Source organism: Mustela lutreola, chromosome 13, assembly GCF_030435805.1.
Source record: "Mustela lutreola isolate mMusLut2 chromosome 13, mMusLut2.pri, whole genome shotgun sequence".
Classification (NCBI taxonomy): Eukaryota; Metazoa; Chordata; class Mammalia; order Carnivora; family Mustelidae; genus Mustela; species Mustela lutreola.
The window spans coordinates 63762734-63789997 of record NC_081302.1 but is presented as its reverse complement, the minus strand read 5'-3'; the positions used below and the strand labels follow the sequence as shown (position 1 = coordinate 63789997).

Below are 27264 nucleotides of genomic sequence, written 5' to 3'. Positions count from 1 at the left end.
TTTTTTTCAATGAACATCCAAACTTATTTTACAACCCATAGTTTGGAAAACATTCTAAGCCAAGCACTTCCAAAACAGACTTTTTACCACCTCATGCTGTGATATAAAGGCTTCTTACTAAAGGAATTCCTGACTATTACCAACCCTGCTCTTAGTGGTAAAGACTGTTAACATTTCAGTTCTGTCTGGAGGCCATCACTGGGTCTCTATAACTGGTATTTTCCCATCTGAAAAACACTTTTGCAGATTCCATGTTCTTGTGGCTGTGTACAGTCACAGACACAGTACATATCCTATCATGCAATCAAGTGAAGTCAAGGCAGGGAAGCATAAAAAGATACATACTTACCTTCAGTCATTGATCTTAATTTACAACATAAGCATTTGCAAAACAGTGTGGAGATTCCTTAAGAAATCAAAAATAGAGCTACCCTATGACCTGCAATTGCACTACGGGGTATTTACCCCAAAGATACAGATGGAGAGAAAAGAAGGGCCATCTGTACCCCAATGTTCATAGCAGCAATGGTCACAGTTGCCAAACTGTGGAGAGAACCAAGATGCCCTTCAATGGACTAATGGATAAAGAGGATATGGTTTATATATATAAAGGAATATTATGCCTCATCAGAAAGGATGAATACCCAACTTTTCTAGATGCTGAAAAAGCATTTGACAAAGTATAGCATCATTTCTTGAACAAAACTCTTCACAGTGTAGGCATAGAGGGTACATAACTCAATATCATCAAAGCCATCTATGAAAAACCCACCGCAAATATCATTCTCAATGGAGAAAAACTGAGAGCTTTTCTGCCAAGGTCAGGAACACGGAAGGGATGTCCATTATCACCACTGCTATTCAACATAGCACTAGAAGTCCTAGCCTTAGCAATGAGACAATAAAAAGAAATTAAAGGCATCCAAACTGGCAAAGAAGAAGTCAAACTGTCACTCTTTGCAGATAGTATGATACTTTATGTGGAAACCCCCAAAAGACTCTACTCCAAATCTGCTACTATTTGTACAGTAATTCAGCAAAATATCAGGACATAAAATCAATGTGTAGAAATCAGTTGCATTTCTATACACCAACAGCAAGACAGAAGAAAGAGAAATTAAGGGGTTAATCTTATTTACAACTGCACCCAAAACTGTAAGATACCTAGGAATAAACCCATCCGAAGAGGCAAAGAATCTATACTCAGAAAACTATGAAGTACTCATGAAAAAAATTGAGGAAGACACAAAGAAATGGAAAAATGTTCCATGCTCATGGATTGGAAGAACAAATATTGTGAAAATGTCTATGCTACCTAAAGCAATCTACACATATAATGCAATCCTGTCCATTTTTTTCAAAGAAATAGAACAAATAATCTTAAAATTTATATGTAACCAGAAAAGACCTCAAATAGCCAAAGGAATACTGAAAAAGAAAGCCAAAGTTGGTGGCATCACAATTCCGGACTTCAAGCTCTGTTACAAAGCTGACATCATCAAGACAGTACGGTACTAGCACAAAAACAGATACATAGGTCAATGGAATAGAACAGAGAGCCCAGAAATAGACCCTCAACTCTATGGTCAACTAATCTCCGACAAAGCAGGAAAGAATGTCCAATGGATAAAAGACAGCCTCTTCAACAAATGGTGCTGGGAAAATTGGACAGCCATATGCAGAAAAATGAAATTGGACCTCTTCCTTACACCATACACGAAAATAGACTCCAAATGGATGAAGGACCTCCATGTGAGAAAGGAATCCATCCAAATCCTTGAGGAGAACACAGGCAGCAACCTCTTTGACCTCAGCCGCAGCAACTTCTTCCTAGGAACATTGCCAAAGGCAAGGGAAGCAAAGGTTAAAATGAACTACTGGGATTTCATCAAGATCAAAAGCTTTTGCACAGCAAAGGAAACAGTTAACCAAACCAAAAGACAAGTGACAGAATGGGAGAAGATATTTGCAAATGACATATCAGATAAAGGGCTGGTATCCACAATCTATAAAGAGCTTAGCAAACCTAACACCCAAAGAACAAATACTCCAATCAAGAAATGGGCAGAGGACATGAACAGGCATTTCTGCAAAGATGACATCCAGATGGCCAACAGACACATGAAAAAATGCTCCACATCTCTCGGCATCAGGGAAATACAAATCAAACCCACAATGAGATACCACCTCACACCAGTCAGAATGGCTAAAATTAACAAGTCAGAAAATGACAGATGCTGGCGAGGATGTGGAGAAAGGGGAACCCTCCTACACTGCTGGTGGGAATGCAAGCTGGTGCAGCCACTCTGGAAAACAGTGTGGAGGTTCCTCAAAAAACTGAACATAGAGCTACCCTATGACCCAGCGATTGCACTGCTGGGTATGTATCCTAAAGATACATACGTGGTGCTCCGAAGGGGCACGTGCACCCGAATGTTTATGGCAGCAATGTCCATAATAGCCAAACTATGGAAAGAACCTAGATGTCTACCAACAGATGAATGGATAAAGAAGATGTGGTATATATATATACAATGGAATACTATGCAGCCATCAAAAGAAATGAAATCTTGCTATTTGTGATGACATGGATGGAGCTAGAGGGTATTATGCTTAGCGAAGTGAGTCAGTCGGAGAAAGACAACTCTCATATGATCTCCCTGATATGAGGAAGTGGAGATGCAACATGGGGAGTTTGGGGGGATAGGAAAAGAAAAAATGAAAGAATATGGGATCGGGAAGGAGACAAACCTTAAAAGACTCAATCTCAAAAAACAGACTGAGGGTTTCTGAGGGAAGTGGGAATGGGATAGGGTGGTGGGGTTATGGACATTGGGGAGGGTATGTGCTATGGTGAGTGCTGTGAAATGTGTAAACCTGGTGAGTCACAGACCTGTACCCCCAGGGATAAAAACACATTATATATTTCTTAAAATTTTTTTTAAATGTGCTCTGACAGTTTTAAAAATTAAACATTTTTACTTTCATACATATTTTTGCAAATCAAAAATGAAGAAACTCAAGTAGTCAATAAATAAGAAAAAATATGCTCAATCTTTCTTAGTTTTGTTATTCCTATTTTCTTCCCTTTAGTAGTCACCTTCCACCCCCCACTTCCTTTCCTTCTCTTCCTTTAGTTTTGAAGCAAACATCAAAAAATGTTCACTATTTTTTTAAAAAATGTATTCATTTATTTGAGAGATTTGAGAGAAAGAGAGAGAGCAGGGTGGGGAGCACAAGGGCAGGGGAAGAGAGAAACTTAAGCAGACTCTGTGCTGAGTGCAGAGCCTGGTGAAGGACTGGATCTCCCCACCCTGAGATCAGGACCTTAACTGAAACCAGGAGTCAGTGCTTAACCATTGCGCCACCTAGGCGACACCCCTTCCAAAATTTTAACAACTATTAATACTAATAACAGTATGTACCTTCTTCTTGTACTTTAATGTATTAATATTTATTTAGAAAAAGAAAAATTAAAAAATATTTTTACCTTTGCCTCCCTTACAGTGAATCACTACGATGTTTTTGTCATCTTGAGACATCCACTCATTCACTTCCTTGGCGAATGCCACCATCTCACTGATTTCAAATGTAAAATTTTTAGTTGAATTAAAATTCATCCAAAAAATCAAGTCCAATATATTTAGATTTCTTTTGACAGCCATCTTGGCATGAAATTTACCTTAGACTGGGGACATTGTGATCATCAATCTTGATTCGCTGGACCCTGTCATGGAAGTACTTAGGATTATAAGCTCTTTCACCTAAAATAAATAATACATAGGTCAGATACATATGCATAATAAACACAGTAAATGATCAAGTTATGAAGAAGTTCTACTTTTTATTATAAATGCCTTATCCACCTTAACTTTTGTTTAAAGGTTTTATTTATTTATTTGTCAGAGAGAGAGAGAGAGAGAGAGAGCAAGCGCACAAGCAGGGGGAGTAGCAGAGGGAGAGAGAGAAACAGGCTCCTCATTGAGCAGGGAGCCAGATTTGGGACTCGATCCCAGGACTCTGGGATCATGACCTGAGCAAAAGGCAGATGCTTAACCAACTGAGCCACCCAGGCGTCCCCCTTATCCAGCATTAAAAGGAGCTTTCTTACTGGCTCTTGTTGCTTTTAAGAATATTAAGGGTCTGAAAAACAGAGATAGCAGTGGTTTGTCCATCTTGAGTAACCCAACTTATTTGGACTTAACAGGCCTTACTTTTAATTTTATAGTAGGTTACTCATCATATTACCACATATTACCACAGAGCAGAAGTAAATGTGGCCAACCAGAATGCTTGCCTCCTGAAAATGTCTGTTTAATATACAGGAAGAGGAAAAAACAAGACAGAATACTAGGTGGGATATAATCTCTTTTCTACAGGTTTTGTTTTTGAGCATATTTTCCCTTGTTTATTGACTATTTGGATTTTTTTCATATTTGGGTTTTGCTCTCCTCACACCCCACTCCTAGTGAATTAGGAAATGTATTTTTTGAATTGTCTGTCTTCAAAACACAAGCCAGCAGGGAAAACAGAAGTATTTCCCTAAACCTAACACCACTAGAGCAGATTCTACCCAAAATGGCTCTGCCTCAACTTAAGCTTCCTGTCTCCCCGACAGGGCATTTATACTATTGAGATATTTTTTCCCCTACAAAACAGAACCAATGCGAGATGGAGATTTTTAAACTCACTTCCCATCACCCACCAAATACTTATGGTTAAATGAAATGTGAAGACTGAATCATCTTATATGTAGTGATCTGTTTCATATCAATAGTAGCAAAATATCTGGCCATGTACATACTGCATAGATTGTAGATTTGATAGTGTTCTCGATGTTTGGTATCTAAGAACCGCACAACTTCCTAGAAAAAATAGACACATATCATACATAAATCCATATGGCATCAATATAAGCTATTCCTTAGGAGCAAGCCAGAATGGTCATTACCTTTTATTTACTTGTCCTTCACTTAGCACCTTTTAGGGGAGATTTAGGGAATAGAGTACCTACATTCCAAGTCCTAGCTTATCCACTGATGGTTTTCAAATAGTCCACAATGTTGTGCATGACTACCTGAATAACATCTACTACAAATACACATTGCTTAAAGCTACCAGAGACATTTATCTAGCCTTACATAAGTAGGTGAAAATTATGATTTCGTAGTAATATATGATTCTTATCTAGATCTATTTTTGAATAGATAGGTTATTTTTTAAAATTTTTTAAAAAGATTGATTTATTTTAGAAAAAAGAGAGAGAGAACATGAGTAAGAGGAAGGGGGGGGGAGAGAGAATCTTTAGCAGACTCCCCACTTAGCATGGAGCCTGATGTGGGCCTCCATCTCACAACCCTGAGATCATGACCTGAGCCAGAACCAAGAATCACAGGCTAAACTAACTGAGCTACCCAGGTGCCCAAATAGATAGTTTTCTTAGATCATGATCTGGATATTACCATCAACCTATGCACTATTTAAATGAATAAATAATGCAAAAATGTGTGGTATGATTGTGTGTCTATACATGCATGATAAAAAAAAACACATTATATTAAATTTTAATTAAGTGGTGGCAATATGGAGACTTTGGATCACCTTTGCATACTTTCTAAAATGAATACATATGCGTGTATGTGCATATATATACACACACACACGCACACACACAAATATGCATATATGCATAACTTTTCAAATAAGAAATAGTGACCTAAAGTACAGTTACTATCATATACAAATACAGTATTTCTACCAAATTTATCCATTTGAAACACACACAGACCATGTGTCTCTGTACAACAAAATGACTGTAAAAAGGCTTAAAAATTGATGAGTATACTACCCTGACCAATGTTTACTAGCTTCATATTGAGAAAAAGAAAAAACATCAAAATGATCAAGTGGTTAAATTGTCAGTAGGAAATAGTAAATAAAAAAGATAAATACTCTGAGTCTGTAAAATGCTGGAATGGGGGAATAGACTCATATGCATCAAGATTTCATGAGATCCTTTACACTAAAATGAAATCCAGATGGAGTAAAGAATCAGAGATTTTTAAAAACCCACAAATATCTCTAGGAAGTTCAAGTGCATATTAATCAATTCTTTAGATCAAGAAAAACAAAATATTGAATCAATGGAATATCAACAGATTTAGGTTCGACTTTAAAAATTGGAGATTTCCATAAAAAAAATGCCACAGTGCAATAAACAAGATTCATTTTCAGTAAAATGGAGTGAATGGGAACTATGTCTAATATTAACTATAAACTAGTTATACTAGTATAAACTAGTAACCCAAAACAATTTAAATAATACTCCCTCAACTTATAGATAAATGGGCCTAGGACATAAATAAATTCATTAAAGAGAAAATTTAACTGCATAACAAACTATATAGATAAGTGTTCACCTCACCAACAGAGAAGTCTAAACAACAATAAAACAATGGAATACTATGCAGCCATCAAAAGAAATGAAATCTTGCCATTTGCAACAACATGGATGGAACTAGAGCGTATCATGCTTAGCGAAATAAGTCAAGCAGAGAAAGACAACTATCATATGATCTCCCTGATATGAGGAAGTGGTGATGCAACATGGAGGCTTAAGTGGGTAGAAGAAGAATAAATGAAACAAGATGGGATTGGGAGGGAGACAAACCATAAGTGACTCTTAATCTCACAAAACAAACTGAGGGTTGCCGGGGGGAGGGGGTTTGGGAGAAGGGGGTGGGATTATGGACATTGGGGAGGGTATGTGATTTGGTGAGTGCTGTGAAGTGTGTAAACCTGGTGATTCACAGACCTGTACCCCTGGGGATAAAAATATATGTTTATAAAAAATAAAAAATTAAAAAAAAAAACATAGCTATTAAAAAAAAAAAATCCCATTTTCACCCATGAAATTAGCCCTTTCCTTTTCAAATGAGAAAATCCAATGTTCGCAAAGATGGCGTGAAAATAAAGATTTTGATTTATTGCTAACATAATCCCTTGGATTTGGTAATATATATTGAGAATCCCCAAAATACTCATACTCCATTACCAGGGTATTTAATTCCTAGGAACATATGAGAAAAGGCTTTATGCCTTTAAACCTTTGTGCCTCTGATGCTGCATTATTAATGTTTTTTTAAAATTTCTTTTCAGTGTTCCAGAATTCATTGTTTATGCACCACACCCAGTGCTCCATGCACTACATGCCCTCCATAATACACACCACCAGTCGCATTATTAATGTTAATGACACCTAACTATCCAACATTCAAGCATGATTATAGCACTAATGAAATACCACACAAGCATTAGAATACCGTTTTGCCCTTCATTCTCTCAATAAGCAAACATTTCACAGTATTTAATTTCTGTGCAGTCTTCCTTAGTATACCACACTTATGGACATTCAGCATTTGCTTTTTTAATAAAAAAAAAAAAAGAAAATGAAAAACCTGGGGGGCGTCTGGGTGGCTCAGTGGGTTAAGCCTCTGCCTTCAGCTCAGGTCATGATTTCAGGGTCCTGGGATCGAGCCCCGCATCAGGCTCCCTGCTCAGCAGGGAACCTGCATCTCCCTCCCCCTCTGCCTGCCTTTCTGCCTACTTGTGATATCTCTCTCTCTGTCAAATACATAAATAAAAATCTTTAAAAAAATACTTGGATGGCTAAGTTTTAGGAATTTTTTAAAAATCACCTCATATTTCTCTATACGTTTTTAAAAAATGATCTCAAGTTCTGAATTTTCTCCAAGAGTCCATCCTTGACTCAATACAAAGATAACTTGCTGCTATGTTTTCTGATCTAAATACTATAGATTTAGTATAGTAAATCTTCTGATCTGAAGACTATAAATCTTCTTCTGATCTGAAGACTATAAATACCTCTTAAACTAACTAGCTCAACAGAGACAAAAAGCATCTAAAAGACAGTTCAACTCTGCCAAGAAATCACATTTTGGGGGACTAGATGTATAGTTTTTGTCCTCAACCAGAATAAAGAATATATAATTGTACCAAGGTCAAAAACTAAAAGATAACTAAGAAGATTTTTAGCAATGTAGGTAATGTAGATCTCCTTTTTCTCAATAGCCTTAAGTTTACAATTCCAGAAACTCTTGGGAAAGTGAAAAATGCTGTCTACTCTTTGAAACCCTTTTTGCAATAACCTCCAACTTTGTCCTAAATAGGCCAACCCTTTCTCTGTGTTCACAAAATATTAACTAACCAGAAGAGTTTACACTGGAAGCGGCTGTCTATCTTAGCACATTCCATGATCTGGAGATGAAAGTGCAACCTCTTTGCCTGCATGCCATGGCAGCACTGGCCACACTTGACACTTCCACCATAGTGCTTGCTTCCTTATTCCCACATATGTCCAATCTTGCTACTTCTCAGAAACACTTGACATTTATATTAGCAAATTTACTGCATATGAAATCTTACTGTTTGCTCTACATGTTACTGTCCATTGCTCTACATATTACTATCCATTGTTCAAAGTCTAATCCTGCACATTTATTCCCTCTTAAGAGTGAAGGGGAACTACATGACCATTTTGCATTCTCTCAGAAATTAATCATGCCAATATCTGAATTTCACACCCTCTAGTCCAACTTGTTAGTTTGTAGATGGCTTTCATCCTAAAAACAACAAAGACATGCTCTGTCCATTACACGTTGTTATCATTGAACGTGTAAGCACCAGCATAGCTCCACTGCCTCATTCTCAGTCAGCCCATGTACCTGAACTAATAGCTCAGACATAAGCCTACACTCAGCAAAAGAGGAAGGTAAATATTCATATGGACAGTAGATATGATTTGGGGGGTGGTTCATGATTCATGAGTTTTATGAAAACTGATGATTTATCACCTCTTCTATTATGTCTATTAAAAATGGTAAAAAGATCATGGTTTATTAGAACTTTGTCAATAACCCAAGGAGATAAGTGTTAAGAACTGAAAAAAAAAAAATCTCAATGGTCTAGAGAAAACTCTAGAAGCCAAGAGTAATGTCTTTGCTTTGACTTTACATACTTAATGAAGTTTGTGGCTTTTTAATACCCTAGCCAATATTAAGTGTTGCTAAATTTATATTTATCACCACTAAATCTACAAAGAAAAATGAATCCATTTAAACAAGTTGTAATTAACTCACAGCTCTCAGCCCAACCTACTGAAAAGTAATATTGGCAAAGGATGCTCTATCCCTAGAGATGGATTCTGGCAATTTGAAGATGGCTACCCTAAAGTGCCATAATCCATCCAATGGTTCTGGTCAAATTACTTCAAACTATTCCCATTATGGAATGAATAAAGAAATTTCCACATTAAATAGCAGTTTGGAAAATTTTTCAAAATTGGTCAAGGGAGTAGTAGAATCATGTCTTACAAATAACATAACCTAGATAAGATGTGGTTCACACTCTCCTTAAGACCTTTTTGAACATTTGTAAATTGATTTTGACTGCCCAAGTCCCAAGACTATGACTATGGACTAGTTATTGTTTTTAATTTTTTGCATGTATAGAAAAGCTTCCCTGCCTTAAGTGATTTCATGAAAGATTCAAATACTTAATCCTCCCCTATTGGACTATATCATATGAATTTAGTTGGTCAACGGAATGACATAAAGCAAGTAACTTCAAAAACCTTTATAAGATACCACTCTGGCTCTTGCCTTTTTGCTGTTACATAAGAACATACCCAGGCTAGCCTAATAAAGGATGAAAACATATGGAGCAGATAGGAGTTACCCCACATACCCCAGGTATATGGTGGGATGGCCATATGATCATTAGAGAGCAGTCAGGTAAGGTCATTATAGAGCAGCTGATAAGGAAAACTGAGATTCCATTCCACAGTGGTGATGTAGGAAGACCCTGACTTCACCTTCTCCATGGCCACACCAAATCTACAAATATTAACAGAATAGTTCCTCCTGAAGAACTGAAGGATGACTGAACAGCTTCTGCATAACATAAGATAAAGAAGCTACATAGAGAACTGCAAGAGAGAGGGAGGCAAAGCAATGAAGGGAAGCCCCACCTCTGACACTGTGAACCATAGAGGGGAGGGACAATACTGAGGGTTCAGTTAGAGATTCATCTGCCTTAGGGCAAGAAAATAAGCCATGGTTGAAAAGGGCAACTAGGATTTAAAAAAAAAAACTGTAGCCCTAGAACTCCACCAAATGCTAGGGAAGCTCCTAGAAATCTCTCGAGATTGGACAGGTTGTTGAGTGTCACAGTTCATGCTCCCCTTCTACCTAGATAGTGTAGATAGAAGCACGGTTTACACATCCAAGCTGGTATAGAGCCCCAGTGAGCCCTGGGCCCCTAGCCCAAATGAATCCCAGCCATTCTATCAAAATGGCCCTAGTATGACACACACTGGGACACTCCTGCTAGGCACCCACTACACCTCCAGCCATTGTATCAAAGTCATATGCATGCAAAGCACCCTGAAACATTGTAGGCCCCCACTGCATTGGCTTCAGATAGCTTGCTAGGGCACTTGCTGCAGAGAATGTGCTGGGACCACCTGGTTCACAGTTGCATTGGCTCCAGCTAACTTGCCAAGGAGCCCTTTGCAGTAAGCACCTTGAGACACCCTGGCCTACACCCACCTCAGCTTCAATAGTTCTGCCAGGGAGTAGTTGTGTGTGGAGAGCCTGAGGCACCATCACTGACACCTACTTCAACAGCTGTTCTGCTGAGGTGCCACTTGTGCAGGGTGCACCAGGACCTCCCTAAGCTTGTGCTCCACCTCAGCAGTATCTGCATGGAGAGCCATGGGACACATAGCTTTCACCCACTTCAACCAATTTGTAAGGGTCCTCTCAGTGTGTAGAGCCCTAGGACCCTCTGCTTATAGCCACTTCACCTTCAGCTGTGCTACCAGGGTGCTCTCTCTATGTAGACAGCTCCAGGAATGACCTGACTCAGACACACTTCAGTTATGGCCATCCCACCAGGGCAGCCTTCCCATGGAGCGCCCCAGTACCCACAGATCACACAAGCCACAATTCTAGCCAGCCCCTCAAAGTTACTAGGAACACAAGTGTACACAAGGGACAACTATACACACAACCATTCCTTCAAGTTTTGGGTAAGAAGCTTTTCTAATCATAGTAGCAAATACAGAAAATCAAGAAAAATTGGGAGGCAAAGGAATATGCTTCAAATAATAAAACAAAACAAAACAGAGCTAATCAATTTGCCTGGTAAAAAGTTTAAAGTTATGATCATAAAGGTGCTCACTGGTCTAGAGAAAAAAGTGAAATACTCAGGGATAACTTCCACAAAGAGATAGAAAACAAAAAGAACAAATCAGAGTTGAAGAATGTAATAACTGAAATGAAAAACTACTAGATGGCATCAACAATAAGTTAGCAAATGCAGAACACATAAGTGATCTAGAAGATAGCTGAATATCAAAAACAAAAAAAGAATTTTTAAAAATTAGCATAGGTTAAGGGATCTCTTGGACAACATCAAATAAGTAAGCATTTGCATTATTGGGGCCCCAGAAGGAGAAGAGAAAGGAGTAGAAAATATATTTGAAGAAATAATAGCTGAAAACGCCCCTAACCTGGGGAAGGAAGTAACATCCTGGTTCAGGACCCATAGAATTCCAAGCAAGATGAACCCAATGAGGGCCACACCATAGCACAGAATAATTAAAATGTCAAATGTTAATGATAAAGAGAATTTTAAAGGCAGTCAGAGCGAAGCAAAAAGTTACAAAAAGGGAAACCCCATAAGGCTATCAGGTGAATTTTCAGCAGGAACTTTGCAGCCCAGAGGAGATAGGCATGACATATTCAAAGTGCTGAAAGGAAAAAACCTGCAACCAAGTAAACTACCCAGCAAGGTTTTTATTTAGAATTGAGAGAGAGAGATGGAGTTCCCTAGACAAGCAAAAGCTAAAGGAGTTCATCACCACCCAACCAGGCTTAAAAGAAATGTTAAAGGAACCTTTTAAAGTGGAAGAGAAAAGGCCTTAATTAGAAGTAAGAAAATTATAAAAAGATGTAAAATATGACAACATAAACACAAAACCGGAGGAAGGATTTAAAAAGTTTTTTATAATGTGCTTGAACTTAAATGACCATCAACTTAATATAGAATGATGTATACATAGAATGTCGCATATAAACCTCATGGTAAACACCAACACAAAACTTATAAAAGATACACAAAAAAGAGAAGGAAAGTCAAGAATAACACTACAGAAATTTATAATCTTAAGTAAAGAGAACAAGAAGTAACAGAGAAGAACCACAAAAACAACCAGAAAATAATCAAAATGACAGTAAGTACACACTGAAAATAATTACTTAAATATAAGTGCTCTCAACACTCCAATCAAAAGGCATAGGGTGGCCCAGTGGACAAAAAACAAAACACAACTACACATTGCCTACAAGATACTCATTTCAGATATAAGGACACACTCAGGCTGAAAGTGAATGGATGGAAAAGATATTTCATGCGAAAGGGAGTGGAAAAAAACCCCAAGGTGACAATATTTATATCACAAAAAGCAGAACTTTAAGACTTACAAGAGAGTAAGTAGGGCACTGCATAATGATAAAGAATCAATTGAACAAGATGATACAACAATTATAAATATCTATGTACCCAACAATGGCACACCTAAATATTTAAAGTAAATATTAATACCCATAAAGGGAGAAAGAGTAATACAATAAGAGTAGGGGAATTTAACACACTTTTTTTTTTAGATTTATTTATTTATTTATTTGACAGACAGAGATCACAACTAGGCAGAGAGGCAGGCAGAGAGAGAGGAGGAAGCAGGCTCCCTGCTTAGCAGAGAGCCCGACGCGGGGCTGGATCCCAGGACCCTGGGACCATGACCCGAGTCGAAGGCAGAGGCTTTAACCCACTGAGCCACCCAGGCGCCCCAACACAGCACTTTTTAAATAGATATATCATACAGGCAGAATATCAATAAGGAAAGTGTGTCTTTGAACAATACAGTAGGTCAGATGGAACTAACAGATAAATATTCTGTTGTTTTGCCACACAAAAACAACAGAATACAAATTCTTTTTATATGCACACAGAATGTTTTCCAGGATATATCACATGGTAGGCCAAAGAACAAGTCTCAATACATTTAAAAAGATTGAATCATATCGTGTATATTTTCTAATCACAATGGGGTGAAATAGAAACCAATTACAGAAAAAAAATTGGAAAACCAAACAGGTGGAAATTAAACAACATGCTACCAAGCAACAAATGAGTCAACAAAGAAAATGAAGAGCAAATTAAAAAATATATGGAGACAAATGAAAATGAAAACACAATAGTCTAAATCTTTGAGACCCAGAGAAAACAGTCCTAAAAGGGATATTTATAGAGATACCAGCCAACCCAAAGATAGAAGAAAAACCTCCATCTAAAAACCTAAAAAAACTAGAAAAAAAAGTAAAGCCCAAAATTAGTAGATGGAAAGATTTAATAAAAATCGAGCATAAATGAATGAAATAGAGTCTTTAAGAATAGAAAAGACCAATGAGGGGCGCCTGGGTGGCTCAGTGGGTTAAGCCGCTGCCTTCGGCTCAGGTCATGATCTCGGGGTCCTGGGATCGAGTCCCGCGTCGGGCTCTCTGCTCCGTGGGGAGCCTGCTTCCCTCTCTCTCTCTCTCTCTCTCTCTCTGCCTGCCTCTCCATCTACTTGTGATTTCTCTCTGTCAAATAAATAAAATCTTTAAAAAAAAAAAAAGAAAAAAGAAAAGACCAATGAAATAAAGAACCAATTCTTTCAAGACATAAAAAATTCAATAAATCTTTAGCAGACTGATAAGGAGAAGAAAACAAAAGGAACTGAATGAAACCAGAGGCAGAAAAGTTAACAAAGAACACCATAGAGGTACGAAAGAGTATAAGAGTGTACCAGAAACAAATTATATGTCAAAAAATCAGATAACCTAGAAAAAAATAGATGAACTGCTTGAAACATACAGTCATCCTAAACTGAATCAGGAAGACATACAAATTTGAAAACCAAATTATTGCTGACAGAATTGAATTCCTAATCAAAAAACTCCCAACAAATTCCAGGATCAGACAGATCATAGGTGAATTTACCAAATATTTAAAAAAGAGTTAATACCTATTGTCTTCAATCTATTCCAAAACAATAGCAAAGAAAGTATAGCTTTGAAGTACAGCCTAATGAGGCCAGCATTACCCTGATACCAAAACAGACAAACACACTACAAAAAAACAAACAAAACTATAAAACATTATCACTTAAGAACACAGAAGCAAAAATTCTCAACAAAATATTAGCAAACCATATTTAACAATATATTAAAAGGAACATTCACCATGATCAAGTGGGATTTATTCCAGGTTCATAAGAAAGGCTCAATATTTGCAAATCAATCCCCCGAGTCAACAAAATGAAGTATAAAAACCATGCAATCATCTCAACAGATGCAGAAAAGCATGTGACAAAATTCAACATCCATTTATGATAAAACTCTCCAAAAAATGGGTTTAGAAATAACATACCTCAACACAGTGAAGGTCATATATGACAAACTCACAGCTGATGTCATACTCAATGGTGAAAAATTGAGAGTTTTCCCTCTAAGATCAGAAACAAGACAAGGATGCCCACTCTTAACCACTTTTATTCAGCATACCCCCGGAAGCTCTAACCACAGCAATCAGAAAAGAAAAAAAAAAAAAAAAAGCATCCAATTAGGTAAGGAAGAAGTTACTGTCACTATTTGCAGATAACATGATATTATACAGAGAAAACCCTAAAACCCTAATAAAAAACAATTAGAATACATGAATTCAGTAAAGTTTCAGGACACAAAATTAATGCACAGAAATTGGTTTTTTTGTACATTAATAATGAAGTAGCATAAAGAGAAAACAATTTGATTTACAATTGCACCAAAAAGAATAAAATAACCTAGAAATAAACTTAACAAAAGAGGTGGAAGATCTGTGCTCTGAAAACTATAAAATGCTGATGAAAGAATTTGAAGACAAACCAGATTATGAGATATATTATAAAGCTATAGTAATCAAAATGGTATGGTACTGGTACAAAAATGGACATACTGAACAGATTAGAGAGCCCAGAAATAAATCCACACTAATAGGGAAAATTAATCTAGGACAAAGGAGACAAGACTGTATGTACACTAGGGGAAAAGATAGTCTCTTCAATAAGTGGTGGTGAGAAAACTGGACAGCTAAAAGAATGCAAAAGAATGATCATTTTGTTCCTTTTTGCTACAAAAATAAATACACTGGATTAAAGACCTAAATGTGAGAGCTGAAACTATAAAACTTCTTGAAGAAAATATAGGCAGTAAACTGTTTGACATCAGCCATTGCAACATCTTTCTAGATATGTGTCCTCAGTCAACGGAAACAAAAGTAAATATAAACTATTAGGACTATTCCAGATAAGTTTTTGTATGGTGAAGGAAACCACCAACAAAACTAAAAATCCACCTTCCGAATGGAAGAAGATATTTGCAAATGATATATCTGATAAGGAGTTAATACTCAAAATATATAAAGGACGTATACAAGTCAACACCCCCCAAAATATGATTCCATTAAGAATGGGCAGAAAACCTGAATAGACTTTTTCCTCTGAATTGACATTTTTTTCAAAGAAGATATAGAGATGGCCAACACAGACATGAAAAGAGGAAAAGGAAATGCAAATCAAAATCACAATCAGCTATCACTTTATACCTGTCAGAATGGCTAAAATCAAAGATAAGAAATAAGTGTTGGTGAGGGTATGGAGAGAAAGAAACCCTGTGCACTGGTGGTAGGAATGCAAACTGGTACACCCACTGTGGAAAACAGTACAGAGGTTCTTGAAAAAAAAATAAAAATAGAATTACCATATGATCCAGTAATTTCACTATTGGGTTACCTAAAGAAAACAGAAATACTCATTCACAACGGTATCTGTACCTCTATGGTACACCATTACTGCATCAATATTTACAAAAGCCAAGATATGGAAACAACCCAAGTGTCCATCAAAATGGATGGCTAAAGAAGAGGTGGTATATATACACAAAGAACATTATTGAGCCATAAAAAAGATGAGATCCTGCCGTTTGCAACAACATGGATGAACCTAGATGTATCATTTTGAATTAGTGTCTTTTGTTTTCTTTGGGTAAATACCTGGGTCACAGAGTATGTCTATTTTTTGTTTTGGAGAAACTTCCACACTCTTTTCAACAGTGGTTGCAACCAGTTTGCATTCCCACCAGCAGTGCACAGGGTTCCTTTTTGCAACATCTTCACGAACACCTGTTGTTTCTTGTGTTGTTGATTTTAGCCATTCTGAGAGGTGTGAGGTATTATTGTGGTTTTGATTTGCATTTTCCTTGGTCATGGATGATGTTGAGTATCTTCTCATGTGTCTGCTGAATGTATGAATTTATGAAGTGTACTGGATATCTATATCTATATAGATATATATAGAAATGTAGATATATAGATATAGATTTATAGATATATAGATATTACAGCAGCCAATAAGAAAACAAAACTTTAAAATACCATTTAAAATAATATCAAAGACTCCTGGGGAAGATGGTAGAATAGGAGGACTTTCAGCTCATCGCCTCACACAGATAAAACTAAATAAATGCATCAGTGTAAATAACCCAAAAAATGACACGGAGACTGACAGAACAAACTCCACAGCTAAATGTAGAGAAGGGGCCACTGAAAGAGGGTAGTAAGGACAGAGACATGGTCTGGAGCTAAAGAGAACCATACAACTGTCTGCAAGAGGGAGGGGTGCTGCAGGCATGGTGAGAGGCGAAAAACAAACCTCCACATCAGGGACCCCATGTAGGGAAGATGAATCCCCATTACATTTGGCTTTGAAAACCAGAAGGGCCTAATTTTGTGAGTTCTTACAACCAGTGGGGCTTAAAACATGGAATTTCAAAAATCAGCAGGAGTAAGAAAAGTGGGAAGCACAAAAGCAGTTAAAGTAAGTATAACTATAAAAACAGTGAGCATACTTAGAAAGTAAAAGTAAAGTATGACACCACATACCTAAATTGTGGAGAGGAAAGGAGTAAAGAATGAATTCAAACGTAAGTGACCATTGACTCAATATGGTCTATTATATGCAGAAGATGTTACATCTTCTGCAGGAAAGAAAGAGAGAACTACCAAAACAACTATGAAACAAGTAACAATGACAAATACATATCCATCGATAATTGCTTTGAATGTAAATGGACTAAATGCTCCTATCAAAAGACATAAAGAGATGGAATGGGAAAAAATAACCAAGACCCAGCTATATGCTGCCTCATTGCAAACCTAAAGACACATGCACATTGAAAGTGAAGAGATGGAGAATGCATGCAAATGGATGTGAAAAGAAAGTCGGGATAGCAATACTTATGTCAATCAAAATAGAGTTTAAAACAGACTGTAACAAGAGACAAAGAGAACACTATATAATCATAAATCAAACAATACAACAGGAAGATATAACAATTGTAAATATTTATGTACCTAAATACATAAAGCATGTAATAACAAACATAAAAGAAGTAACTGAGAGTTATACAATAGTACTAGAGGACTTTAACACCTCACTTACATCAATAGACTGGTCATCCAAACAGAAAATCATCAAGGAAACAATGGCTTTGAATAACACATGGGACCGTATTGAATTAACAGATACATTCAGAACATTCCATCCTGAAGCAGCAGAATATACATTCTGGACACATGGAATGTTGTCCAGAACAGAGAACAAATTAGACCACAAAACACGTCTCAACAAATTCACGAAGATCCAAGTCATAGCAGGCATCTTTTCTGACTACAACTATGAAACTAAGAATCAACAACAAGAAGAAATCTGGAAAGATCACCAATACATGGAGATTAAATAACATGCTACTAAACAATGAACAGGTCAATCAAGAAATTAAAGAGGAAATCAAAAGATAAAAAGGAAAAGACAAAGGGACAAAAACAAAGACAAAAGACAAAGAGGAAATCAAGTGAAAATGAAACACAATGGTTCAAAATCTTTGGGGTGCACCAAAAGCTATTCTAAGAGGGAAGTTTAGAGCAATACAGGCCCACCTCAAGTAGAAGTCTCAGATACACAATCTAAACTTATATCTAAAGGAGCTAGAAAAAGAAGATCAAACAGATAAAGGAAATAAAGATCATATTCAATGTTGACTGGGAAAATTTAACTATGAATGAAGAGATGAAACTTCTGAGGAAAAATAATCAAATGGATGAACCTCATCTGTTTCAAGCTGAGAAAGATTTATTTCCTGAAGGCAGTGAAAATACAGGCCTTGGAAGCAGTAGTTCTAACTGCCAGGAGACAAAGAATGAGTAAGGTCCAATACCAGTAAAATGAGACAATCTCAGAATCATCTACAGAAAAAAATGATGATGTTACAGAAGTTCTAGATGGATTATTTACGTACAGTTCTACTTTTACACTGTATGAAATTTTAATGAAATAAAGTCGGCAAAATTAGTTTTACAAGATAAGCAGATTTTAAAATAAAGTACGTTATTGGATAAGTCCTAAGAGAGTTGTTCATGCAGAACTGTAAATTATGAACTGTTCTGGGTCTTGCTTAGTACTGATTTTTTTTTTTTTTTTGGAGGGGGCTGGGGCCACCGGTTAAATTTTGGTTTGTATATAGTTTTTTTTTAAATTTAGAATTAAATTTTTTATTTTATTTTTAGAAAAGCTTTTATCTGAGACAGGGAGAGAGTGCAAGAGTGTGCACATGCATGAGTGGTGGAAGGGGCAGAGGGAGATGGAAAGAACCCTCAAGCCAGCTCCTCCATGAGCCCAGAGTTTGACCCAGGGTTCAGTCCCAGGACCCTGAGATCATGACCTGGGCCAAAACCAAGAATAAGACACTTAACCAACTGAGTCACCCAGATACCCCTATAATTCAAATTTTTAAATGGAAGTAGCAATAACAATTTTTAAACCTTTGGAGAGTGTCACCTTTAGTTTATAGATATACACGAAAGCTTTTTGTCTTGTCTTTTTCTGACAGCTTTAGCAGTTTTCATATTTTGGTCAGTTTCAACATTTTACCATATGAACTATATGTCTTTGTGTTAGTTCCATACTACTTATAAATACATATTACCTATATTTATCTCTTACAGGAAAATATAAAATTTATCCCTTTAGAATAATATGTGTTTATATGTAATATAGTATATGCCATGTAATATATAATATACATAATATACCATTCAATATAATATGTTTTATGTAAAATATATAATATGTTATATGATTATATAAAAACTATTATATATAATATACAACTCAATGATATATTATAAATTATCTAGTTTATAAATTTATAGAATTTATCATATAATTACATAATGTATAAACTAAAAATATGTACTTATATAAAATATATACTGTGTATATTAAATTTGATTATAGGAACATGTTAATATATATATGTTTTATTTTTATATATAAATATAAAAATATAGTTAGATATAACTATATCTAAATATACATCTATTTTTCTAGGTTTTGTTTTCCTGCTTCTATAAAAGATTAATTTATATATGTCCATAAACGAAATTTATATTTATATAACTTATACTAAATGTATTGTATATAACTCCATATTTTATATATCCTATATTGTGTAGTTTAACATATATTACATATAAATACACGTATATTATCCTAAGGGGAAAATGTTATTTTTGTGTTTTTAGGAGATGAGTATATACATAAATATATATGCAATATGTATTTATAAATAGAATATACTACATATAATTTACATGTAATTGTAAATTACATATAAATTACATACTACATAATATAAGATACATATTTAAACACGTACTACTCTAAGAGGGAAATGTATTATCCTATTATAGTAATATCAAATTATATATTTATGACTATTATTTAATATATAATATATATTATTGTACACTGTATATTTATGTATAATATACATTTATATCATTATAAATTATAAAATTATGTATAATATACATTTATATCATTATATACATGTTATTCCATGGGGGAAAATGTTTTATTTTTCTGTTTGTCTAAGAGATGAATAAAATCGATACTTTTTTTTCAATTGATAATCACTGAGTTCATCTCTCTCAAGGCAGTTTCTTTCTGACTACATATATTCCTTGACTTGTGATGGGGTTAGTTCCCAATAAACCCTTTTTGATTGAAGATATTAAAAGTAAAAAATACATTTAATACATGAAACCTACCCAACATCATAACTTAGCCTAGCCTACCTTTTCTTTTTTATGTTATGTTAGTCACCATACAGTACATCATTATTTTTTGATGTAGTGTTCTGTGGTTCATTGTTTGTGTATAACGCAGTGCTCCGTGCAATACATTCCCTCCTTAATACCCATCACCAGTCTAAGCCATTCCCCCACCCGCCCTCCCCTCTGAAACCCTCAGTTTGTTTCCTGGAGTCTATAGCCTCTCATGGTTCATCTCCCCCTCTGATTTCCCCCACTTCATTTTTCCCTTCCTTCTCCTAATGTCCTCCACACTATTCCTTATGTTCCATATATAAGTGAAACCATATGATAATTGTCTTTCTCTGCTTGACTTATTTCACTTAGTGTAATCCCCTCCAGTTCCAACCATGTTGATGCAAATGATGGGTATTCATCCTTTTTGATGGCCGAGTAATTTTACATTGTATATTTGAGCCACATCTTCTTTATCCACTCATCTGTTGAAGGGCATCTCAGCTCCTTATAGGTTGGCTATTGTGGACATTGCTGCTATGAACACTGGGGTGCATGTACCCATTCTTTTCACTACATCAGTATTTTTGGAGTAAATGCCCAGTAGTACAACTGCTGGGTCATAGGGTAGCTCTATTTTTAATAAAGGAACCTCCATACTGTTTTCCAATGTGGCTGTACCAACTTACATTCCGACCAACAGTGTTAGAGGGTTCCCCTTTCTCTGTTGTTGTTTCCTGCCTTGTCAATTTTTGCCATTCTATCTGGTGTAAGGAGGTATCTCAATGTGGTTTTAAGTTGAATTTCCTTGATGGCTAATGATATTGAACTTTTTTTCATGTGTCTGTTAGACATTCGTATGTCTTCTATGGAGAAGCATCTGTTCATGTCTTCTGCCCATTTTTTGACTTAATTGGTTTTTTGGGGGTTGAGGTTAAGAAGTTCTTCATACATCTTGGATACCAGTCCTTTATCTATAATGTCATTTACAAATATCTTCTAACGTCAAACTCTCTCTCTTCATAGATGACATGATACTTTATGTAAAAACCCAGAAGTCTCTACTCCAAAATTACTAGAATTCATACAGAAATTCAGTAATATGGCAGGATACAAAATCAATGTGCAGAAATCCATTGCTTTCTTCTACACTAACAATGAAAATATAGAAAGGGAAATTAGAGAATCAATTCCATTTACTATAGCACCAACAACCATATGATACCTGCGAATAAACCTAACCAAAGAGGTAAAGGATCTGTACTCAAGGAACTACAGAACACTCATGAAAGAAATTGAAGAAGACACAAAAGATGGAAAAACATTCCATGCTCATGGATTTTAAGAATAAACATTGTTAAACTATCTAGGCTGCCCAGAACAATCTATACCTCCAATGCCAAAATGCCAAAGGTATTTTTCAAAGTACTGGGACAAACAATCCTAAAATTTGTATGGAATCAGAGAAGATCTCGAACCACCAAGGAAATGTTGAAAAAGAAAAATGAAGCTAGGGGCATCACATAGCCTGATTTCAAGCTTTATTACAAAGCTGTGATCACCAACACAGCATGGGACTGGCACAAAAACAGACACATAGAACAACGGAACAGAGTAGAGAGCCCAGATATGGACCCTCAAATCTATGGTCAACTAATCTTCAACAAAGCAGGAAAAAATATCCGTGGAAAAAAAGACAGTCTCTTCAATAAATGGTGCTGGGAAACTTGGACAGCTATGTACAGAAGAATGAAACTTAACCATTGTCTTATACCATACACAAAGATAAACTCTAAATGGATGAAAGACTTCAACATGGGCAGGGATCCATCAAAATCCTAGAGAAGAATACAGGCAGTGTAACCCTCTTCGACATCATCCATAGCAACTTCTTCCAAGACACATCTCCAAAGTCAAGGGAAACAAAAGCAAAAATGAACTTTTGGGACTTCATCAAGATAAAAGTCTCCTGCACAGCAAAGGAAACCGTCAACAAAACAAAGCAGCCTAGTCTACCTTAATTGTGCTCAAAAACACATTATCCTATAGTTGGACAAAATCATCTGATAGGAAGTCTATTTTGTAGTAAAGTGTTGAATGTCTCATGTAATATATTGAATACTGCACTGAGTAGAAAAAACAAACATGGCTATACAGACACACAATTGTTGTCAGGGTATCAACTGTACACGCTCATGATCACATAGCTGCTGGGAACTGCAGCTGATGAAAATAATTGCACAGCAGATCACTAGCCTGGGAAAAGATCAAACTTCAAACTTCAAAGTGTGAGGTCTACTGAATGCTTATCACTTTCACACTGTTGTAAAGTTGAGCATTTTTTATTTTTATTTTTCATTTAAATTCAAGTTAGTTAACATATAGTGTAGTACTGGTTTCAGGAGTAGAATTCAGTGATTCATCACTTTTATTTATTTATTTAATTATTTATTTATTTAAGATTTTATTTATTTGACAGGCGGAGATCACAAGTAGGCAAAGAAACAGGCAGAGAGGGAGGAGGAAGCAGGCTCCCTGCTGAGCAGAGAGCCTGATGCAGGGCTCGATCCCAGGACCCTGGGATCATGACCTGAGTTGAAGGCAGAGACTTTAACCCACTGAGCCACCCAGGCACTCCTATTACTTATATTTAACACCCCGTTCTTATCCCCACAAGCGCCTTTTTTAATGCCCATCACCCATTTAACCCATCCCCTACTCCACATCCCCTCCAGCAACCCTGAGTTTGTTCTTTGAACTACAGAGTCTCTCATAGTTTACCTCCCCATTTTTTAAAAGATTTTATTAATTTATTTGACAGAGCAAGATCACAAGTAGGCAGAGAGAGAGACGAGGAAACAGGCTCCCTGACAAGCAGAGAGTCCAACACAGGACTTGATCCCAGGACCCTGAGATCATGACCTGAGCTGAAAGCAGAGGCTTAACCCACTGAGCCACCCAGGCACCCCTGTTTTTTTTAATCTTATTTTTCCTCCATTTCCCCTATGTTCATGCTTTGTTTCTTAAATTCCACACAAAATTGAAATCATATATTTGTCTTTCTCTAACATTTCATTTAGCTTAATACACTCTGTTTCCATCCACATTGTTGTAAATGGCAAGATTTCATCATTTTTGATGGCTGAGTAATATTCCATTATATATCTATTGCACACATCTTCTTTATCCATCATCAGTCAATGGTCAACAGCCAAATCATGGAAAGAGCCCAACAGCCAAAACTTTTTGATTGGAGTCTGTCTGTAATTCAAGATCTGGTCCTTCTGAAATCTTGGAAACTAAGCTAAAGTTCCAGGTTAAGCACAGTCCAAGAGATCTGTTCAAACTAAAATTCTTCTATCTCCTTTTGTGGTGCTTGATAAAAAGACTTCATGATTTTTGAGAAAATATTTTTTGTCTTGGCAATTATTCAAACATTAGCTTATTATTTTATAGAATGAATACTTATTAAGCTGACATGAGACCATCTCAGAAGCACTAGGCAGGTTCACTGCACTGCTTGTTTTTCAGAATATTTGTGAATATTACACATTTTTTTCTAAAATATTCTAGAGTATGCAATGGTCAATAGAATGAAATATGCCATTGTACTGGAAGAATTAATGTATCACTTTAGTGATATACTTGAACTAGATGACTAAAGGTTTAGGGGTGCATAGAAACCACAATAATTTGTACAACATTTTGAAGTGCATTAAATATTTTTTAACATGATTCTTTAACAGCCAGTGTTCTTTTTTTATTTCAACACAAAGCATAATGACTACCCCAAATGCATGATTTTTAATTCACATATTTAAGTCATGTGACTTGTACAACTTCCCTATCAAAATTACTAGCCCCCAAATTTATACCTGTTTCTTCAGCTGTATCTTTTGATTTTTTAAAAATTTCTGTAAAGTAGATGTTATAGAATGTAACACCTTCACTGTCTTCATGAAGTGGTGTATAATTGTATGATCCCTGTATGTAAATAGAATGCTTGTTTGTAAACAGGGCTTTTTAAAAAATAATAATAAATATTTTATTTACCTATTTGAGAGAGACAGAGAGAGAGGGAGAGCATGTAAGCATGAGCAGGGGTATGGCCAGAGGGAGAAGAAGGCTCCCTACTGAACATGGAGCACAACACAGTGCTTGATCCCAGGACTCCAAGATCTTGACCTGAGCTGATAGCAGCTGCTTAACCAACAGAACCATCCAGGTACCCCTAAATACTAGGGCTTTTAATATAGAATTTTAGATAGCAGTAAATACTAAAGTTATCACAAGTAATAAATATGTAAATGTTGTAAGAACTATACAACAATATTGAAGGAATCTCAGATTTGGAGAATTAAAATGTCAGTCAAAAAAGATGTATTATATGATTCCACTTATGTGAAATTCAAGAAAAAGTAAAACTAATTTTCACTTTTTACTAATTTTAATTTTTACTTTTACTAATAATTACCTCCAGTGTGTTGGGATATTGACTAAGAAAGAGCAAGAAATGTTCTATATATTGATAGGGATGTTGGTTAAATGCATATATAACCTATATATAATTTCATCAAGAGCCACTTAAGATTAGAGCAATTTATAGTATTTGTTATGCCCCAACAAAAGCATAATAATATATGCATGTTTATGTGTAGACTTATATGCAGACATATACATAATTATATCATATTGATATAATAATATAAATTATACTAATATATAGCATATGCAAACTTCTTAAATGATGGTTTTTAACTGGAATTTCATATTAAACATCATTTTATGTTTGAATTAATAATTTATTAGTTATGGTAAAAGAAATTAGATTTAGCCAGCGGGACTCAGTTTAGATGATCTCAATTTTGTTGGCAACATCCAAAGTATCACAGTCAGGAGCCCATGAAATACATGCCTTCTTCTATCAGGCTTGATCAGGGTGTTGACCTTGGCCACATCAATGTCCTAGAGCTTCTTCACAGCCTGTTTGATCTCGTGCTTGTTGGCTTTGACTCCACAGTGAACACAAGTGTGTTATTGTTTTCTATTTTCTTCATGGCTGACTCCATAATCAGGGGAAATTGATGATGGCATAGTGGTCAAGTTGGTTTCTCCTTGGGGGGGTGTTCTTTTTTTTTTTAATTTTTTATTTTATATTTTTATCCCCAGGGGTACAAGTCTGTGAATCGTCAGGTTTACACACTTCACAGCTCTCACCATAACACATACCCTCCCCAATGTCCATAACCCCACCTTCTGGGGGTGTTCTTTTGAGGATATTTGGGCTGCCTTCAGATATACAACATCAGAATGTAGGTGATCTGCCGATTGTTTTTGATGACGGTGGATGACTTTCAAGAAAACAGCACTTTCTTGATCTTCTAAGACTTTGACTTGGCTTTGGGCTTAAAAGGGGCAGTGGCTTCCTTGTCTTTGTTGTCATCTTCATGGAAGGGTGATATAACTTAATCCACAGAATCTAAGGCAGTATGCTTCCACTATAACTTAAAACCTAAGAACATTTATTTTATTTAAAGAATTCTCATCCTTTTCTCTTATGATAAGACTATAAAAATGACCATAATTTATTGCAATTCCTGCCATCAAGAGATGCAGTCTGTTCTACTCCTTGAATCTGGATTGAATTGTAAATTTTCTTTGTACCACAGAATGACATAGAAGCCACATTATACTAGTTTGAACCTGGGCTGTCAAGGCCTCTGTATTCTTTTGCTTGCTGTTTGTGGGACCTTTGCCACTGCTACCACATGAACAAGCCTGAACTAGTCTGTTGGAGCATGAGACATCACATGGAGACATCCAACCATCCCATTTATTTATTTATTTATTGGTTTGTTTGTTTTTAAGATTTTACTTATTTATTTAAAGTACATGAGTGTGAGTGAGCAGGGAGAGGGGCAAAGGAAGAGGGAAAATAACCTCAAGCAGAATTTGTGCTGAGCGTGTGGAGCCCAACACTGGGCTCAATCTCATGACCCTAAGATCATGACTTGAACCAAAATCAAGAGTTGGATCCTTAAGTAACTGTGCCACCCAGGTACTTCTCCAACCACACCATTTTAGAATAGCCAATCCTCAGATGCCAAGTAGCTACCTGCAGATGTATGCATCAGCCTGGCTGTGATTAGTCAAATTTGTCCCTGATCAGCAGAACCACCCAGTCAAGCCCAACCTAAATTCAAAAGCCACATTATCATAAATGAAGTAAATGGTTGGTGTTATAAGTCCCTAATTTTTTGGGTGGTCCATTACACAGCAAAAACTAATTGTTCTCAGTCCATTATAATTCTTTACCGGAAAGAGTAAATTTTTGGAACACTGCCATCTCTGGGCCAATATTAAACTTATGACTCCACAGTCTATGTTTACTGAGAATTATGAGCACTTGTTAAATACACTTACCTCAATGGGATTCCTATAGAAAGACTCCTTTCCTGAAGATGGGAATGACATGCCAATGATACGCTCTGTAAGCCAAAATAGTCACTACTATGAATGTCATTATAAAGTGAAACAATATATGAGAACTTAACTTATATACAATTGGACTCCTTTTACATAAAAAAGAACTTTCTGGATTAAGAATGATGGAGAAAAAAGCTACTTCTCAGTATAATCAAGAAAACATATTAAATTATCTGCTATAATGACCGTTAAACTCACACAGTGTTCTTAAGACTCAACTGGTTCCCACCATATGGGACAGATTTGTGTTGACCAGTGGTGAGAATTTATTTCCTAAGTAGATAACAAAAAAAAAAAAAAAAAAAGAGAAATCTGGGTTCTAGCAATGGTGGGAACTCTCAGGGTGCCTTCCAGAGTTCCTGACTCAGAAAACTGAGATCTCTTATTCTCCACAGTTTCTGGAATGGAACAGGTCTTTCTGAAATCCTTGTACCCCAGAAAAACACTAGAACT

General features: G+C 36.1%; 1 protein-coding gene across 1 annotated transcript in view; it reads right to left on the bottom strand.

Annotated features, from left to right (window-relative positions):
- LOC131814151 (phosphatidylinositol 3,4,5-trisphosphate 3-phosphatase TPTE2-like) overlaps window positions 1-27264 on the bottom strand; it is a 113163-nt gene that overhangs the window by 18820 nt on the left and 67079 nt on the right. The window contains exons 20-23 of the mRNA XM_059144888.1: window positions 26749-26813; window positions 4805-4865; window positions 3683-3764; window positions 3491-3579 (exon numbers count right to left, since the gene is read on the bottom strand). Coding sequence (XP_059000871.1) covers window positions 3491-3579; window positions 3683-3764; window positions 4805-4865; window positions 26749-26813 — 297 coding nt within the window. The remainder of the gene's footprint in view (window positions 1-3490; window positions 3580-3682; window positions 3765-4804; window positions 4866-26748; window positions 26814-27264) is intronic.